General features: G+C 38.3%; 2 protein-coding genes across 2 annotated transcripts in view; both read left to right on the plus strand.

Moving 5' to 3' along the window:
- LOC109829043 (calmodulin-binding protein 60 E-like) lies at positions 296 to 1382 on the plus strand. Its single transcript, XM_020396106.1, is given in 5 exon segments — positions 296 to 369; positions 615 to 897; positions 899 to 1093; positions 1096 to 1117; positions 1204 to 1382. Coding segments are annotated over 5 exon segments (753 nt in total).
- LOC109845441 (succinate dehydrogenase assembly factor 1, mitochondrial) overlaps positions 14795 to 19800 on the plus strand; it is a 6575-nt gene continuing 1569 nt past the window's right edge. The window contains 3 exon segments of the mRNA XM_020414694.1: positions 14795 to 14925; positions 19655 to 19797; positions 19799 to 19800. The exon segment at positions 19799 to 19800 is cut by the window's right edge and continues 149 nt beyond it. Of these exon segments, the coding sequence (XP_020270283.1) occupies positions 19718 to 19797; positions 19799 to 19800 (82 nt within the window). The 5' untranslated portion in view covers positions 14795 to 14925; positions 19655 to 19717.

Consider the following 19800-nt stretch of genomic DNA (forward strand, 5'->3'; position numbering starts at 1 on the left):
CACTATTTGGACTACTTTAACATTTTATTCTAGGTTGTAGGACGTTAGACATAAAATCATTTTGAGAAAGTTTACATAGGAAGTTTGAGCCTTGGTAACAAGTGTTGGTCTAGAATCAATAAAGAAATTTTACTTGAAGTTCAGTGGCTATTCATGGAAGGAATCTGTCAATTGATTGAAATAAAGATTTCGTTATTTCTTGATAGATAACATGATTGTCTGCATATCTCTAAAGAAGTATAAAATTAGATTTTGGGCTCTCTTGCTACCTTTATGCTTATATCGTTGCACTGACATGGCAAAAAATCATGTCAGTGAGGAAGTGGAGCGTGCTTTGGCGAAGTTAGTCCAGCCCAAGCTCACAGGAAGGTGTGAAGTTATACTTGTTTAAATAAAATAGGGTAAAATGTAGATAACCCCCTTCATCTATATCTTCAATATCACTTACGTTCCCTCGATTGTTTTAGGAGTCCCTTTAGAATTTAGGGGCAATAAGTGACAATAAGTGAGGAACTTCTTGTGCTCTTAACTACACATCATCGCATCATTCAATATCTCTAGACTAAGAATGGGATTTTCACCTCTTCAACTAACTGTCACGGGGTTATTAACAGGTCATCTCCTCAAAGAATCGAGGGACCAGGAGGAAGAAAGCTACAACTTCATTTCAGATCAAGGTTACCTCCACATCTCTTCACAGGAGCAAAAGTCGATCAAGGCACGTCAATCCATATCATTTTACTTGTTGCAGTCACTAACACGGTTATCAGCTTTGGGTCCGAAGCAGTAGCCAAACTAAGTGTTGTTGTCTTGGAAGGCAATTTCAATGATGAAAATGATAGCAAATGGACTCAATATCACTTTGAAAGTTTTGAAGTTAAGGAGAGAGAGGGTAAAATTAAGGCCACTTCTGACAGGTGATTTACTGGTTACTCTTGAAGAATGAATTGGAACTTTAGGAGATTTGAGTTTCACTGATAACTCTAGTTGGATACGGAGTAGAAAATTTAGACTCGGTGTCAAAGGTGTCAAAGTTGCTGATGGATTTTCTGAAGATATTCATATACGAGAGGCAAAGTCTGAGGCATTTGCTGTGTTAAGGATCATAGAAGAGAATGTAGACTAATATTATCTATGATCTCCTTTTCTCTTCAGGTTGAATTTGATTCAATAGAAAGTAATTCGGTAAGGTTTTTGTTGCAGTGTACAAAAAACACTATCCGCCTGTGTTGCATGATGAAGTATGGAGATTGGATCGAACATCGAAGGATGGAGCGCTGCACAAGAGGTTGGTGGATGCTAGTATTGTAACTGTTGAATATTTTCTTCGTCTTTTTGTCAGAGATCAACAGAAATTGAGAAGTGTGACAACTTGCTCTTGATCTGTTTCATGTTAAATATGATATTGTCTATTTTTTCAGACTTTCTATAGTTAGCCTATAATATGTGTATCTATGCGAGGCATTGTCTTCTTGAACGGTATCAATCACTAGAGATTCCTCTCTTGATTCTTGATACTTCTTTCTCCTCCAGTGAATTTTACCGTGTTTGAGACTGTTTGCGTCAGAAATCTTTTTCATTGCTAAATCTATTACAATTGTTTATCAATTACAGCTTCAAGAGAGTTAATCTTTTTATAAGATCTCTCGTTACAACGAAAAATAAATGAATGAAATCTTCTAGAAACACACGTAGAAACTCTTGTTTAGCAGTCTCTGCTTGCATAAAATCTTTACCTGTGCCGGGGACGCGTTAGTCTGTGGACCACCGATTCACAGATCCGGATTGATCTCAAGAAGGCTTGTGGTCGATGTTTTGTTTTAGAAACAATGACAGAAGTGGATATCTTAATAAGATGAGATAAAACACTTTTCTCAAGATCAAGTCAAAAGCTTAGATCTCGAGAAAACACCAAAGACTTTGAGGATTCCTTGAAAACGATGCAAGACTCTCTCCAAAGTTCGCCAAAAAAATCAATTCTCTGCTGCCAAATTGCTCTCTCCGGTGCACAGGGGTGTAGGGGAAGTATTTATGGCCCATGGGAACCGTTTCTGAAGATAAGAAGTCGAAACAAACCTTATCTGTCAACTCCTATTTCCGAGATAGCGTCTACTGTCTCGGGAGAAGGGGTCGTTCCGGGCAGTTTTGTAACCGACGTTCAATCTGTTAAATGCTGTGATTTTCGAGGATTTTGAGTGTCTCTTCAGTTTGTAACGGCCTCCCCCGTGGTTATGGATGATCCCAATTAGTTATGAACCTACGTGGGTTACACGAAGTCCAATAAAACCTTATCTGTCAACTCCTATTAGGAAATAAGCTTGTTATGCCCAATGAGCATCAAAGCCGCTTCCTTCAATATTTGATTGTCGTAGATTCTTGTTACAAAGCTTATTCATGTTGTTTACAAGTGAAACAGATATCAGTTGATCTGCTAGCTAGCTAGCGAAGAGAGCATATGATAACTGGAACGGATCGAGTTGTGGAATATGATGGTCAGGCTTAATTTGTTGAATCCACCCATTACGGAAGTTAACCCCCAGGCTGCAAGCCAATATATATGATGCCTTCAAGGTACCAAAATAACGGGTCCCGGTCAGATACCTCACCCGAACCCGTACTTGGAGAGTATTTCTCTGAGGAAGAGATAAGGACGAGGGGTGCATGCAGAGATTTTGCAGCACGACGAAATGCAGCATATACGCTGAGATCTTTTGCTTCAGGTATGGGCGACGGTGGTGGGTTTAGTATATAGCTACATTTAATAGAGTGTATAGCTACGTAGTTTACGGTGTATAGGTACATATTGTGGTGTGCGTAGCTACATGCTTTAGAGCTAGCTTAGAGTCATATGTAGCTATACGTATCGTATTCAAAGTTCTGGGTTTAAAGTTTATTTTTTGGGTGTATGAGAACTTAGGGGGGGTTATTCGTTGGTGTAATTTGGTGTAATTTGGGGTAAATTGTTCCAATGGGGTAATTTTACCCAATGGGATAATTTAAGTGGGATAAATTGGGGTAAAATGGGGTAATGGGACAATTTGAGTGGGACAATTAGTATGACATCTTTTATAATATTATATTTATAGCTCAATTAAATTCAAGTTTAACTTGATATAACATCAAATGATTACGTTGGTGTAATTTGGTGTAATTTGGGGTAAATTGTTCCAATGGGGTAATTTTACCCAATGGGATAATTTAAGTGGGATAAATTGGGGTAAAATGGGGTAATGGGACAATTTGAGTGGGACAATTAGTATGACATCTTTTATAATATTATATTTATAGCTCAATTAAATTCAAGTTTAACTTGACATAACATCAAATGATTAAATAAATAATAGTTATAATATACAATAATATTATTTTAAAGATTGTTTTAATATAAAATAATAAAAATAATATAATAATATTAATATTAATCAATCTTTGAATATTTGATGTTTATTTTAATATTTATGCTATATTAACAAATTTTTTAATTGCAATAATTGTTCAAACATACAACCCCAAATCTTTAATAACACACAAAAATTTTCAACGGTCATACAAATCACCAGAGCATAGTTTCAACATCAAATTATCACAAGTACATAGTTTCAACGTCAAATTATCACAACAATACAAGAAAATTCACAAGTACATAGTTTCAACATCAAATTATCACAACAATACAAGATAAATGGTTTCAACATCGAATTGTGGCCGCCACCGTTGCGCCACCACCCTCCTTCGCTCACCTTCCCTCACCGCGCCAAACACCCCCAACACCACCTCCCCCTCCGACCACATGCCGCCAAGCACCCCCAGAACCACCTCCTTCAACCCCAAACCGCCCGAACCCGAGCTCCACCACAACTTCTCTTGATCAAGCTGCCTCTGCTGCTAACAATCACCATGAACAGTATCTTAACATGTTTCCATTTCCCTACTTTTCAAGCATCAACACTTCAGAAACTCAGGAAAGGATTGCAATGCAAAGGATGAAATCATGATTCTTATGTCCTCATTGTGTGCAAACGAACTGAAAATCCTTCACAACTCTTTTATATAATACTATGTGATTGATAATGATACCATTTCGGCCTTCCCGTCACTTTAATCAGCATAGCCCAGCAATATGTTTGCCAAATAATCTAGTCAGGCAAAGAAACAATTGTAGAGTTGGTGAAAAGTCAGAGGTATGCCTCTGGAAGTTGGGCGGTCGACCGGCAGTGGAGCTGCGGTCGACCGATATGTGCACACAACTCTTAGTGTGCCTCTGGAATTTGGGCGGTCGACCGGACGAAGCGCTGCGGTCGACCGCGAATTGTCCAGAGAGCAGACTGGACCTCGGGATATTTTGCGGTCGACCGGCAGTGGTGCTGCGGTCGACCGACTATCGGGTTTTGGGTTTAAGTTGGTTTTCCAGACCCGTTTTCTTTGTAACTTGTATATAAACCCCAAATCTGTTCTAGGGTTTTATGCAAGGGAGATTTTGAGCTGCCAAAGGGGATTTTCTAGGGCTTCTTTTGTTGGAGTCTATTGGAGAGATCAAGTGATCTTGTTTGAGGGTTTTGGGTAAGATTTGTAACCCTAATTTGTATTCCCCTTTGATTTGATTAGTGAACCCCCCCCCTCCTTGTCCCGTGGACGTAGGCACATTGCCGAACCACGTATATCTTGTGTTCTTACTGTGATTGGTTGGCTTGTGTCTATTGTGGTCTATTTTGTTCTTGTGTGTGCTATTGTTTTGGCTATTTGGGACTTCCGCGGCGCACAACAAGTGGTATCAGAGCTCCGGGTTGGATTTGGGAGTTTTGTTCGAAGGATTCACTGTTGGATTCTTATTTGAAGAGTAGATCTACAATATGGGTGATACAAGCAGGGCTAGCTCAAGTGCTACTAGTCCATCGGGGTCGGCTTTGACAAAGGCGATCCAAAATTTGAGCATCAATAACACTAAAATTGATGTCCCAAAGTTCGACGGCAAGATCAACTTCGGTTTATGGAGGTGTCAAGTAATGGACGCCTTAGATGCACAAAACTTGGAGGAGACCCTTGAGTTTCAAGAGAAACCCGAGGAGATTGATGATAGGGTTTGGAAGAAAATGCACAGTAGGGCTTGTGGGGTTATTCGGTCATGCCTAACACCGGATCTCATTTATGATGTGATGAACGAGACTTCGGCAAAGAGATTGTGGGAAACGCTCAATGAAAAATATTTGACAAAAAGCATTGAGAATCGGCTTCACTTGAAGAAGAGGTTCTACCAATTCAAGATGAAGAGGGGAGTTTCCATTCGAGAGCATGTTAACGACTTCACAAAGCTAATTTCGGATATGGCCAATGTTGATATCATGGTGGAGGATGAAGACAAGGCGATGTTATCGTTGTGTTCATTGCCAGACGATGAGTTTAGCACCTTTGTTCTCACTATGATAAATGGGCGAACTACAGTTAGCTACAAGGAGGTGACCTCGGCATTGGTGAATTATGAGCTGAGGAAGAATGATTGTGAGCCCTCCGAGAAGGCATCGGGTGATGCACTTGCAGTTCGTGGCCGTGCTCCAAACCGTCAAAAGTTCAACCGCTCAAAATCGAAGAATAGGGGTGGCCATAAAAGTGTTGGTAGAAATCAATGTGCCTTTTGCAAAGAAGAGGGACATTGGAAGAATGAGTGCCCAAAGTTGAAGGATAGAGCCAGGAAGCAAAGGGGGAAAGCTGTACAAGCTTCAGAGGTGAATGTTGCTAAGGTTGTTGGCGACATTTCAGATTCAGATTCTTCCGGTTATTCTTGTCCCGCACTGCCGTCAGTTTGTTATGCCGACTCTACGGAGTGGATGCTTGATTCGGGAGCTACATTTCATATTTGCCCTAAGAGGGATTGGTTTACCAACTTTGAGGAGTTGAAGAGAGGAGACGTGGTGCTCATGGGGAACGATCACGTTTGTCCTATTAGTGGGATTGGCTCAGTCAGAATCAGAATGCATGACGGGGTGACTAGGGAATTGAAAGATGTGAGGTTCGTGCCGCAGTTGACGAAGAACCTCATTTCTCTTGGGACTTTGGAGGCATCCGGTTATAGAGTGATATTAGAGGATGCTAGTTTGAAGGTCATGAAGGGATCCATGGTGGTGATGCGAGGTGTCAGGGAAAACAACCTATACTACTTGAAGGGCAAGACAGTTACAGGGGGTCTGGCTGCATCTATTACCACAGAGGAGGACACTACCACACTATGGCACATGAGGCTTGGACACACAGGTGAAAAGTCCCTTCAGTCATTGGCAAAACAGGGGCTATTGAAAGGTGCAAAGACCTGCAAGATGGAGCTGTGTGAGCATTGCATACTTGGGAAGAAGACTAAAGTGAAGTTTGGCACCGCAATTCACAACACCCAAGGTATATTAGACTACATTCACACAGATGTTTGGGGCCCTTCTAAGCACACATCGCTTGGTGGGGCAAATTACTTCGTCACTTTCATTGATGATTATTCCAGGAGGAATTGGGTATATACCATGAAGCATAAACATGAAGTCCTGGATATATTTGTGGAGTAGAAGAAGAAAGTGGAGCTGCAGACAGGTAGAAAGGTGAAGACTCTTCGTTCAGACAATGGTGGAGAGTACAAGAGTGATCCATTTCTGCAGTTTTGCCGGGATCACGGCATTAGAAGACACTTCACAGTTAGAGAGACACCGCAACAAAATGGGGTGGCAGAGAGGCTGAACCGTACCTTGCTGGAGAAGGTGCGATGTATGATGACGCAGAGTGGATTGGCTAGATCTTTTTGGGCCGAGGCGTTAGTTTATGATAGCCATCTCATTAACAGGTTGTCGTGCACTGTGATAGAGGGGAAGACTCCTTTGGAGCGTTGTTCTGGTTGTGTGGCTAGTGATTATGGGACTCTTCGGATTTTTGGGTGTCCATCTTATTTCCATGTTAGTGATGGGAAGTTGAATCCGAGAGCGAGGAAGGCTATCTTTGTGGGATTTAGAGAAGGTGTAAAAGGCTTCAAGTTATGGGATCCACAAGATAAGAAGATGATCATTAGCAGAGATGTCACATTCGATGAGGCGTACATGATGAAGCCTCGAGTTCCTCAGCAGGTGGAGGAAGATCAGACAGAGAGGATATCGCAGCAGGTGGAGTATGATGTGACTCCACCCACTCCAGTTAGCACTGTTCCTATTGAGACTCCTACAGAGGTGACACATGAAGGAGATGAGATGACAGTCGGGCATGAGGAGGATACAGTGGATGGTGAGACTCAGGAGCAGGGTCATGCTCAGGGGTCTATTGCAGCAGACAGACCGAGGAGAGAGATTCGTCGGCCAGCTAGATATGATGATGTCATGGTGGCATATGCTTTATCGGTGGAGGTCGTTGATGATTTGATTCCTGCCACATTCAGGGAGGCAGAGTCCAGCCCTGATTCCATTAGGTGGAGGAATGCTATGGAGGAGGAGATGCAATCTCTTCAGAAGAACGACACTTGGAAACTTGCAAAGCTACCGAAGGGTAAGAAAGCTATTGGTTGCAAGTGGGTGTATGCTAAGAAAGAGGGATCTTCTATTGGGGACATTCGATTCAAGGCCAGATTGGTTGCCAAGGGATATGCACAGCTTGAGGGTGTTGATTACAACGAGGTGTTCTCACCCGTTGTGAAGCATTCATCTATTCGGATACTATTGGCATTGGTGGCACAACTGGACTTAGATTTGGTCCAAATGGACGTGAAGACGGCCTTTCTACATGGAGATTTAGATGAGGAGATCTACATGACACAACCAATGGGGTTTAAAGCTGCAGGAAGAGAAGATTTGGTGTGCAAATTGAGAAAATCTCTGTATGGACTGAAGCAATCACCGCGACAGTGGTATAAGAGATTTGATAGCTTTATGATTGGCCGAGGATACACGAGGAGCCCTTATGACCCGTGTGTTTATATGCGCAAGCTACAGGATGGTGAGCATATTTATTTGTTATTGTATGTTGATGATATGCTCATAGCTTCCAGGAACACTTCAGCTATTGGGAAACTGAAAAAGGAGTTGTCATCTGAGTTTGAGATGAAGGATCTGGGAGAGGCTAAGAAGATACTTGGTATGGAGATTGAGCGAGACAGGGTGAAGGGGAGATTGAAGCTTACACAGAAGAGTTACTTGCAGAAGATGCTGAAGAAATTCAGTTTTGAGGGTAATACCAAGGTGGTGAGTACTCCATTAGCTCCCCACTTTAAGCTTTCAGCTTTGATGTCACCAGTTTCAGTAGAGGATAGGGACTACATGTTCAAGGTTCCATACGCCAGCGCAGTGGGTAGCTTGATGTATGCTATGGTGTGTACGAGGCCAGATTTGTCACAGGCTGTGAGCATGGTATCTAGGTACATGCACAACCCCGGGAAGGGGCATTGGGAGGCTGTGAAGTGGATTCTACGGTATATTAAGGGTACCGTGGATGTTGGGTTGATATTTGCGAAGAATGATGAGACAGGGCAGGATTGTGTTGGCTACGTGGATTCTGACTATGCTGGAGATCTTGATAAGCGTCGGTCCACTACAGGTTATGTTTTTACATTGGCTAGTGCACCGGTGTGTTGGCGATGCACTCTTCAGTCTACAGTGGCGCTTTCTACTACGGAGGCGGAATATATGGCGGTGACTGAAGCAGTGAAGGAGGCTTTGTGGCTACATGGCTTGTTGGATGATTTGGGGATTGCACAGGAGACCATTCAGGTACATTGTGATAGTATGTCAGCTATCTATTTGGCGAAGAACCAAGTCTACCATGCTCGCACGAAGCACATTGATGTCAGATTTCATTTTGTACGTGACGTATTGGATGATGGTGATGTCACGTTGGAGAAGGTCCACACTAAGGACAATCCTGCTGATATGTTGACCAAAGTCGTACCAGGTGTGAAGTTTGGTCATTGTTTAAGCTTATTGAATATATGCCTCTGGAAGTTGGGCGGTCGACCGGCAGTGGAGCTGCGGTCGACCGATATGTGCACACAACTCTTAGTGTGCCTCTGGAATTTGGGCGGTCGACCGGACGAAGCGCTGCGGTCGACCGCGAATTGTCCAGAGAGCAGACTGGACCTCGGGATGTTTTGCGGTCGACCGGCAGTGGTGCTGCGGTCGACCGACTATCGGGTTTTGGGTTTAAGTTGGTTTTCCAGACCCGTTTTCTTTGTAACTTGTATATAAACCCCAAATCTGTTCTAGGGTTTATGCAAGGGAGATTTTGAGCTGCCAAAGGGGATTTTCTAGGGCTTCTTTTGTTGGAGTCTATTGGAGAGATCAAGTGATCTTGTTTGAGGGTTTTGGGTAAGATTTGTAACCCTAATTTGTATTCCCCTTTGATTTGATTAGTGAAACTCCCCCCTCCTTGCCCCGTGGACGTAGGCACATTGCCGAACCACGTATACCTTGTGTTCTTGCTGTGATTGGTTAGCTTGTGTGCATTGTGATCTATTTTGTTCTTGTGTGTGCTATTGTTTTGGCTATTCGAGGCTTCCGCGGCGCACAACAAGTGGTATCAGAGCTCCGGGTTGGATTTGGGAGTTTTGTTCATCAATAATAAATAAAAAAACAAAAGGGTATTACTTATGTATTGAAATTCTTCAACTCTTTACATAAGAACAATTTCCCATTACTTTAATCAGCATATTCCTAATAATGTGTACACAACGGATGCAAGCACTGGGGAAAAAAAGGAAAAAAAAAAGCATCTAGATGGGTTTCTTCAATAATCGTCATAACTGCTCATGATCAAGATCATCAAACAAGAGGGTAAATGAGCAACGCTTTATGCAGTAACCATTTTCCATTACTTCAATCAGCATATTACAAAAAAAAAATCACCAATTAATCAAACCAAGCAAAAAAAAAGGAATCTAGACAATACCCAACAAAAACTAACATGGGTTTTCTTCCATGATCATCATAACAAGCTTAGAATCGGAAAATCAAGAAAATGGCAAAAGGAGATTGAGAGATTATTATTGGGTTTTGAGTATTCAAAGTAAATGAACGGTGAGTGATGGCCTGAGCTCCAATGTCTCCGAGTCCCCAAAGAAAGCCAGAGCTGATGACTTGGGTCTTCACGGGATGAACAGCGAGGGGGTCAGATCAGTGGCGAGGGGGCGACGAAGCGAGTGGCGAGGAGGTGGAGCTGGCTCTCGAGCTCGAGAACGGCGACGGCGGAGCTGGCTCTCGAGCTCGAGAACGGCGAAGGAGGAGCAGGTGAATGACCTCGAGAACGACTGGCCGCGGTCGGAGGTGGAGCTCGGCGGGCGATTTGGCGTCGGATCTTCGATGGGGGTGTCGGATCTCAAAGGGGGTAATTTGGTTCCAGCGAAGGAATTGGGGTAAATTATGAGGATGGGGCTGAGGATTGCTTTTATAGCTGGGACAATTTGGGGGAAAGTGGGTTATTTGTCTCACATTTACCCCAACAAACCAATAACACCACAAGAGTTACTCCAGTTCCAATTACCCCAATGAATAACACCAAACATTATTATTCCAAAAATTATCCCATTATCCCAAAAATTACCCCAATGAATAACCCCCCTTACAGAACCATGTGGGCTTTTAAGTAAATGAGGGTAACACTTTAAACTTATAAACAATGCTTAAATACAGTTAAACATATATCCTATAGTTTTCCCTGCATTTCGCTTAGATATTCTCACTTGTTTCCGGCAGCACTACACTAAAGTTTTTAAACCTTCACTTATATTTCCTCACTTGTTTTTCACAGCATTACATTATCTAAAGTTTTTAAAACTTGCACTTAAATACCCTAAAGTTTTTCACAGCATTACATTATCTAAAGTTTTTAAAACTTGCACTTAAATACCCTAAAGTTTTTAAAACCAACACATAAATATCCTTAAGTTTTTAAAACTTGGACTTAAATGCTTCAAGTTTGCATAACTGAGGATATTTAAGTGCGAGTTTTAAAAACTTGAGGGTATTTAAGTGCACGTTTTTAGAACTTTACGTCATATAAATACCGTCAAAACAAGTAATAAGGGGATATAACTGCAAGTTTTAAACACTTTAGAGTATATAGGTCCTGCTAAAAACAAGTGAGGGTATATCAGTGCAAAGTAGCGAAAACTATAGGGTATTTAAGTGCAATTAAGCCTATAAATAAAAGCCCCTACAAATTGATATATCCAAGGAGAAACTTTTCCGCCAGTGAACTGGGCTATAGATATAAGCTAGGACAAATTTTCAAAACCGACCCTTTTGGGTTTTTAATTGCAAAAAACGACCGGTTTTGAAAATATTTACAAAAACCGACCTGTTTTCAGCCGGGGCTGAAAACAGGTCGGTTTTTGTAATTTTTTTTGGGAAACTTCACGGGAGTTGAACTCCCGTGAAGTTTTTCTCATAACAAAACTTCACGGGAGTTGAACTCCCGTGAAGTTTGGGAAATTTTTTTTTAAAAACCGACCCAGTTTTAACCAACTGGGTCGGTTTTTATAAATAAGATTGAAATGGGTCGTTTTTTGCAATTAAAATCCCAAAGTGGTCGGTTTTGAAAATTTGTCCATACATTTTGATGTAAGCCGTGGCTTTGCAGTATGAATGCAGGAAGGCCTTAGCAGATAACCAGCCAAGAGTACGAGGACGATTTGCGAAGACCGAAGATTGTGATATCTCTAAATTGCTCAAGTAAATTGAGTTATATATATATATCTTGCAAAGGGAAAAATATTCAGCGCTACTACTAATTCCACTGGATTTAAAATTTCGAAGTCGACTCAATAATAGAAAAGATCAGGCTGCCGGCGTATGCACGTCTTGAGATCAGCCTCGTCGAATCGTAAGCCATTTCTTTGTTCTTTCTTCGTTTCGTTTGATTTCTCGTGGTTTTTGGTTTAATGTATGTTTTCTAGGGTTTTATATCACTTATTATAATTATTGTGAGGAGATTGATTTCATTGTACGTCCATCTGTTAGGTTGCTCTTTATGTAGAAATTTTTATCTGGAGGCTCAAATGGCATTAATTTACACAATTTAGCGGTTAGATTGGGCGTTTTGTGTGTGAATTGTTGGAGTGTAGAAGTTGATATGAAGTAGGGAATCTCGTAAAACTTCTATTATTGATGTTGCAAATTTGAGTTAATGATGCACACCCATGAGCCCCGAAGTCTCTTATTTTGGCTGGTGTCTGAGGCAGTAGGTGAAATTATATTTGCTTTATGAATGTTATGGATGTTGGCATTTGGGATTTCTTGTCAATTTTTGAACGGGAAGCACTTTGTTGGATGATTTTTTTTGCAACATTTCCATATAATTCCATTCAACCCTCTTATCACAGGGGTCATGAATCCTTGTCGGTATTTGGAGAGCTTAGTAGTGTTTATGTGCTTTTCTCCCTTTTTAGCGGGTGAACTAGGCAGAGATAACACTATAGCTTCAATCCGGTTGATAATTACAAATTAGTATCCGCATTTTGTAGTGGTCGTCTTGGCCGTATAAGAAGTCATTAGTTATAGTTATGTTATGTTGTAATTAAGAATAATAAGAGTAGTTGGAGTTGATTATTTTTATTTGTTAAATTGGTTTATTCTCGGCTTACATTTTTAAAAAAAGAAATAAAAATTGGATATTGATATTAATATTATGTTCATGGTACAATAACTATGTGATTAACAATGAAAGTATATGTGTTGAGAAAAGAGATGGTGGGATCAATGTTTAAAAGAGCAGAAGCGCGAAGCGAAGCGCTGGACTCTTTGATGAAGCGAGGCGTAAACTTCAAAGTGTGAGGTGTAAGCTTCTTGAGTTTAAGTATTTTAATTTTAAATTTGTAAAGATTATGAACATATAATATATACTAGTATAATAATTTACAAATATATACATTCTTGTCCTGACTAATAAACAAGAATTAAATATGTGAAGTATAGAAATGAATCACAATAAACTAAGCTACATGCATAACATATATGTTTTATTTACACTCACATGGTCATATTGAAAATACATAGGTGATATTTATATTTGCTTTATTAATGTTATGAATGTTGGCATTTGGGAATTCTTGTCAATTGACGTATGGAAAGCACTCTGTTAGAGAATTTTTTTGCAACATTTCAATATAATTCCATTCATCCCTGTTATCACAAGGGTCGTGAATCCTCGTTGGTATTTGGAGAGTTTAGTAGTGTTTATGTGCTTTTCTTCCTTTTTAGCTGGTGAACTATGCAAAGATAACACTATAGCTTCAATCTAATTGATAATTACAAATTAGTATCCGCATTTTGTAATGGTCGTCCTGGCCGTATAAAAACTCATTAATTATGATTATGTTATGTCACGATTGAGAATATTAAGAGTGGTTAATGTTGATTATTTTGATTTGTTTAATTGGTTTGTTCTCACCTAAATTTTTTAAAAAGAGATAAAAATGGGATATTGATATTAATATTACTAGTGTTATACCCGCATGATGCTGCGGGGATTTTCATGTTACATTATAAAGCAAAATCTAAAAAATGACTATTACTATCTAGAAACTTGCAACAATTCCTTTTGTTGTGATTTTCTCTCACTAAATATGTTTTATTTAATTTTGTTAAGCATATTATTATCTACATAATAAGAACATATTAAAAAAGAATAAAGAGTTATCCAGATAACTTGCATTTTAAAAGTCCTAGAAAAATAGCTCGGTTCAACAATATTGATACAAAACACCCTAGAAATAACATCATACAAAACACCCTAAAATTAGTAAAGGATACACTTGTAAAAAAGAATAAATAATTTGTGTCATGATTTCTCTACCAACCATATTTTTTCGTACATAAATAAATTAACAAATTATATTCCAAAAAACAAACAATAAATGCAAATCCCAGTTTTTTTCACTATCATCATACTTGCATCTCACAAATGCAAAATCCCCGACTCTTCCATCCTTTTTTCTAGAATGCATCAAGATAAAAGTAATAAAAACCAATTTAATCTTTTTACCTGAAAAGAAAAGTAGCCATCTTTGAGAACAATCAATAAACACTCATTTCAACAACTAAATATAATACAATTTTAACATAAGATATATCACCACTTAGTTTCCCTATGATTACAAAATTAAAGTTAAGGAATATGAAATTATTATACAATTTATACTTAACCGGAAACCAAAGAAAATCTCTGTAGGAGACAAAAGAAAAAGACTGTAATCAAAAGTTAGGATGAAAAGAAGAAAAGGCTTGTACAAAGGTACAAAAGGAAGGCTAAAATTTTCACCCCTGACCTTGGCAGCTTAAGGGAAGTTGCAATTAGATGCGAAAATAGGAATTATAAGAAGGTGTATTGCAGTAAGAGCGTAAAGAATTATATTGATTTAGAAGAAGAATGGAGTGAAAGCAAAATGTGGTAAGTCAATAAAAACAAAGACCTGTTTTCAGCCGGGGCTGAAAACAGGTCGGTTTTTGTAATTTTTTTTGGGAAACTTCACGGGAGTTGAACTCCCGTGAAGTTTTTCTCATAACAAAACTTCACGGGAGTTGAACTCCCGTGAAGTTTGGGAAATTTTTTTTTAAAAACCGACCCAGTTTTAACCAACTGGGTCGGTTTTTATAAATAAGATTGAAATGGGTCGTTTTTTGCAATTAAAATCCCAAAGTGGTCGGTTTTGAAAATTTGTCCATATAAGCTAGGTCCAAAGTGCAATTTATGAGTTTCGGCTTTAACCGGTCACAGTGGGCTACAAGAGCATGCGTAGGCCCAAATAGAACCCGACCCGTTTCCAGTTCTTCTCTCCTCCAGGGCGAGGCATTAATAAATCCTGTGAACTTCAGATTTTTTTTTCTAATTCTTTATTTAGACCGCAGCGGTCGCCGGATTCCGACCTCGCCAGCAATCTTCGCCGGCGTATGCACGTCTTGAGATCAGCCTCGTCGAATCGTAAGCCATTTCTTTGTTCTTTCTTCGTTTCGTTTGATTTCTCGTGGTTTTTGGTTTAATGTATGTTTTCTAGGGTTTTATATCACTTATTATAATTATTGTGAGGAGATTGATTTCATTGTACGTCCATCTGTTAGGTTGCTCTTTATGTAGAAATTTTTATCTGGAGGCTCAAATGGCATTAATTTACACAATTTAGCGGTTAGATTGGGCGTTTTGTGTGTGAATTGTTGGAGTGTAGAAGTTGATATGAAGTAGGGAATCTCGTAAAACTTCTATTATTGATGTTGCAAATTTGAGTTAATGATGCACACCCATGAGCCCCGAAGTCTCTTATTTTGGCTGGTGTCTGAGGCAGTAGGTGAAATTATATTTGCTTTATGAATGTTATGGATGTTGGCATTTGGGATTTCTTGTCAATTTTTGAACGGGAAGCACTTTGTTGGATGATTTTTTTTGCAACATTTCCATATAATTCCATTCAACCCTCTTATCACAGGGGTCATGAATCCTTGTCGGTATTTGGAGAGCTTAGTAGTGTTTATGTGCTTTTCTCCCTTTTTAGCGGGTGAACTAGGCAGAGATAACACTATAGCTTCAATCCGGTTGATAATTACAAATTAGTATCCGCATTTTGTAGTGGTCGTCTTGGCCGTATAAGAAGTCATTAGTTATAGTTATGTTATGTTGTAATTAAGAATAATAAGAGTAGTTGGAGTTGATTATTTTTATTTGTTAAATTGGTTTATTCTCGGCTTACATTTTTAAAAAAAGAAATAAAAATTGGATATTGATATTAATATTATGTTCATGGTACAATAACTATGTGATTAACAATGAAAGTATATGTGTTGAGAAAAGAGATGGTGGGATCAATGTTTAAAAGAGCAGAAGCGCGAAGCGAAGCGCTGGACTCTTTGATGAAGCGAGGCGTAAACTTCAAAGTGTGAGGTGTAAGCTTCTTGAGTTTAAGTATTTTAATTTTAAATTTGTAAAGATTATGAACATATAATATATACTAGTATAATAATTTACAAATATATACATTCTTGTCCTGACTAATAAACAAGAATTAAATATGTGAAGTATAGAAATGAATCACAATAAACTAAGCTACATGCATAACATATATGTTTTATTTACACTCACATGGTCATATTGAAAATACATAGGTGATATTTATATTTGCTTTATTAATGTTATGAATGTTGGCATTTGGGAATTCTTGTCAATTGACGTATGGAAAGCACTCTGTTAGAGAATTTTTTTGCAACATTTCAATATAATTCCATTCATCCCTGTTATCACAAGGGTCGTGAATCCTCGTTGGTATTTGGAGAGTTTAGTAGTGTTTATGTGCTTTTCTTCCTTTTTAGCTGGTGAACTATGCAAAGATAACACTATAGCTTCAATCTAATTGATAATTACAAATTAGTATCCGCATTTTGTAATGGTCGTCCTGGCCGTATAAAAACTCATTAATTATGATTATGTTATGTCACGATTGAGAATATTAAGAGTGGTTAATGTTGATTATTTTGATTTGTTTAATTGGTTTGTTCTCACCTAAATTTTTTAAAAAGAGATAAAAATGGGATATTGATATTAATATTACTAGTGTTATACCCGCATGATGCTGCGGGGATTTTCATGTTACATTATAAAGCAAAATCTAAAAAATGACTATTACTATCTAGAAACTTGCAACAATTCCTTTTGTTGTGATTTTCTCTCACTAAATATGTTTTATTTAATTTTGTTAAGCATATTATTATCTACATAATAAGAACATATTAAAAAAGAATAAAGAGTTATCCAGATAACTTGCATTTTAAAAGTCCTAGAAAAATAGCTCGGTTCAACAATATTGATACAAAACACCCTAGAAATAACATCATACAAAACACCCTAAAATTAGTAAAGGATACACTTGTAAAAAAGAATAAATAATTTGTGTCATGATTTCTCTACCAACCATATTTTTTCGTACATAAATAAATTAACAAATTATATTCCAAAAAACAAACAATAAATGCAAATCCCAGTTTTTTTCACTATCATCATACTTGCATCTCACAAATGCAAAATCCCCGACTCTTCCATCCTTTTTTCTAGAATGCATCAAGATAAAAGTAATAAAAACCAATTTAATCTTTTTACCTGAAAAGAAAAGTAGCCATCTTTGAGAACAATCAATAAACACTCATTTCAACAACTAAATATAATACAATTTTAACATAAGATATATCACCACTTAGTTTCCCTATGATTACAAAATTAAAGTTAAGGAATATGAAATTATTATACAATTTATACTTAACCGGAAACCAAAGAAAATCTCTGTAGGAGACAAAAGAAAAAGACTGTAATCAAAAGTTAGGATGAAAAGAAGAAAAGGCTTGTACAAAGGTACAAAAGGAAGGCTAAAATTTTCACCCCTGACCTTGGCAGCTTAAGGGAAGTTGCAATTAGATGCGAAAATAGGAATTATAAGAAGGTGTATTGCAGTAAGAGCGTAAAGAATTATATTGATTTAGAAGAAGAATGGAGTGAAAGCAAAATGTGGTAAGTCAATAAAAACAAAGGAATGGAATATGAAGAGGGATAACGTATCAATTAATGAGGTGGGGAGAGATTATGGTCAATGTTAATATATGGAAGATTATGAGCCAGTTGTCTAAAGTTATGCCACATAGGAAGGTTTAGAGTCAATTGTCTAAAATATGCCATGTGTCATATAGGAGTTTTGTGTTAGTATATAGATGGATGTTCATGGTACAATAACTATGCGATTAATTACAGAAGTATATGGGTTGAGAAAAGAGATGGTTGGATCTAAACAATTTTTTTAAGTTTGATTTTTGTCAGAGGGCAATATGAATATCACATCATGTTCCATTAAAACACTAAAGAGGGTTATACGTTATGTCAGGTGTGGAAGTAGGCCGTGAAAAATGTGCGTCTGCCTAAGCTTCTCAAATAGTGGAATGGCCTGAGTGATCACTGGTGAAAGTATTTCGATCCACTGATTTTGCTGCATCCTCAGTATAATCCAGGGTGCTATGCTTACCTTGTTGTGTGTAGGGATGATAATTTTGACCCTAACCTGCTGACTCGACCCGACCCGTTAATAATGGGTTCATGTCATATACGGGTCGACCCTAACTACCCGTGGATAATTATGGTCAACCCGTAGGATCCGTATATGATCCTAACTACCCCTCTAAGTTTTAACCTATAGATTCTTTTCACATATGATCCTAACTACCCCTTTAAGTTTTGACCCATAGATTCTTTTCACATCCCTTTGTTCTTCCGCTTTCTATTCTCAATTTCTCCTACAATTAAAGCCCTAGCGACAAGAGGGCGGCGACGAGCGACCGATGACGGAGGAGAGCAACGCAGTGGCGATGAACGATGGCGGCGAGGGTGGCAACAGTGAGAACTTTATTGTAACTTCTCTTTTCAACTCTTTCCTTGTCTCATTCTCTTCCTATTTCCTATCTTTCTCTAATTTTCTTAAAATTTCTGTGCAAGTTTGAACTTTTGTTGGTGTGATTGTGAGATGTTTGGACATTCACTGATCAGCTAGGGTTTTGTTTATCTTTGTGCATATGCTTAGTTTCTAGAATTTGGGATGTGCCCATTAATTTTTGTTTCTAATATTTGGTCGCTTTTGGTGTAACTAGACTTTTTGCACCTTTTAATATAAATTTGAGGTCTGTTTGAGATGTTCATCAATGATTTAAGTTAGAAGTTATTTTCAGAGCTATTTGGTGTGCTTGTGATTGTAATTTATTTATTTATGTTATTTTATGAATCTTATATAGTTTTGTAAATGTTTTCCACAATTAATGGAGTCTAATCATACCGGTAATCTTATAGAGAATAATATAGAAATGGATGCATCTAATGAAGAAGAATTTGGGTACCTAGAGTTGATGCATTTCCATGTGAATGCATTAGGTAAGTCTTGGACAAAAAGCAAAGATCATATATGGATTGTTTGTGTTAGAAGGGTCGGATCAGGTGGCATTGACCCGTTTATTGAACAGGTCAGGTCGGGTCAAGCTTAAATGGGTTAGGTCAATTATGACCCGACCTGACCAGTTTGCCACCCCTTATTTGTGTGTCTCCTCCTATATCAGGTCCCAAAGCTGAACATTGCATGAAAATATCTGGAGAGGATGTGACATACTTCATAGTTCATATTGGTTTTTATAACAATGTGGTTGTGCTTATATAAAATGGCCTGACTGCTCCAGTACTATTTGGCCTACTCGTAGAATATTTCAGAATTACACATGACAATAGTTATAAACTTTATAAGCACGCTTGTGAAAATTAGCCAAATCCAAATGCAAATGTATAGATTTTGGGAGTGAAATTTCCCCTTCTTTTAATTTTCTTAATTTGAGCATGGGATCCTCCCTTTTCTGTTCTATCATGTTGTTTGTCACTCTAACCATGCTCATATCTCGGATGGTTGGCAGGGATTTTGTACTCAATGAGTCAACCACATATGTTTGTTTAACAACATATCAGCTAGAATTTTCTTCAAATTCTCAATGAAATAGCCTTCTTCATATGCATACTATTCTATAATGTCATCCAAACCATGCACACATCTCATGAAGATCTAACAGGATCATGAACTCGCATAAGACTATTGTTGGTGAGTAATAAGCATTATAACGCAATTACATCTTCCTTTTTTCTTATTTTGTAGAAGCTGAACGAAAAAAAAGATTACTGTGTTTACGAGCAACATCTTTGAGAAAATTAAAATGAGATGGCTCCTGGCCAAAGGCTATCTGGAATTCAAAAGCAGGTTCTAGGGCTCTACAGAGGTTTCCTTAGAGCAGCTCGTCTAAA

Source organism: Asparagus officinalis, chromosome 1 (genome assembly GCF_001876935.1).
Source record: "Asparagus officinalis chromosome 1, Aspof.V1, whole genome shotgun sequence".
Taxonomy (NCBI): domain Eukaryota; kingdom Viridiplantae; phylum Streptophyta; class Magnoliopsida; order Asparagales; family Asparagaceae; genus Asparagus; species Asparagus officinalis.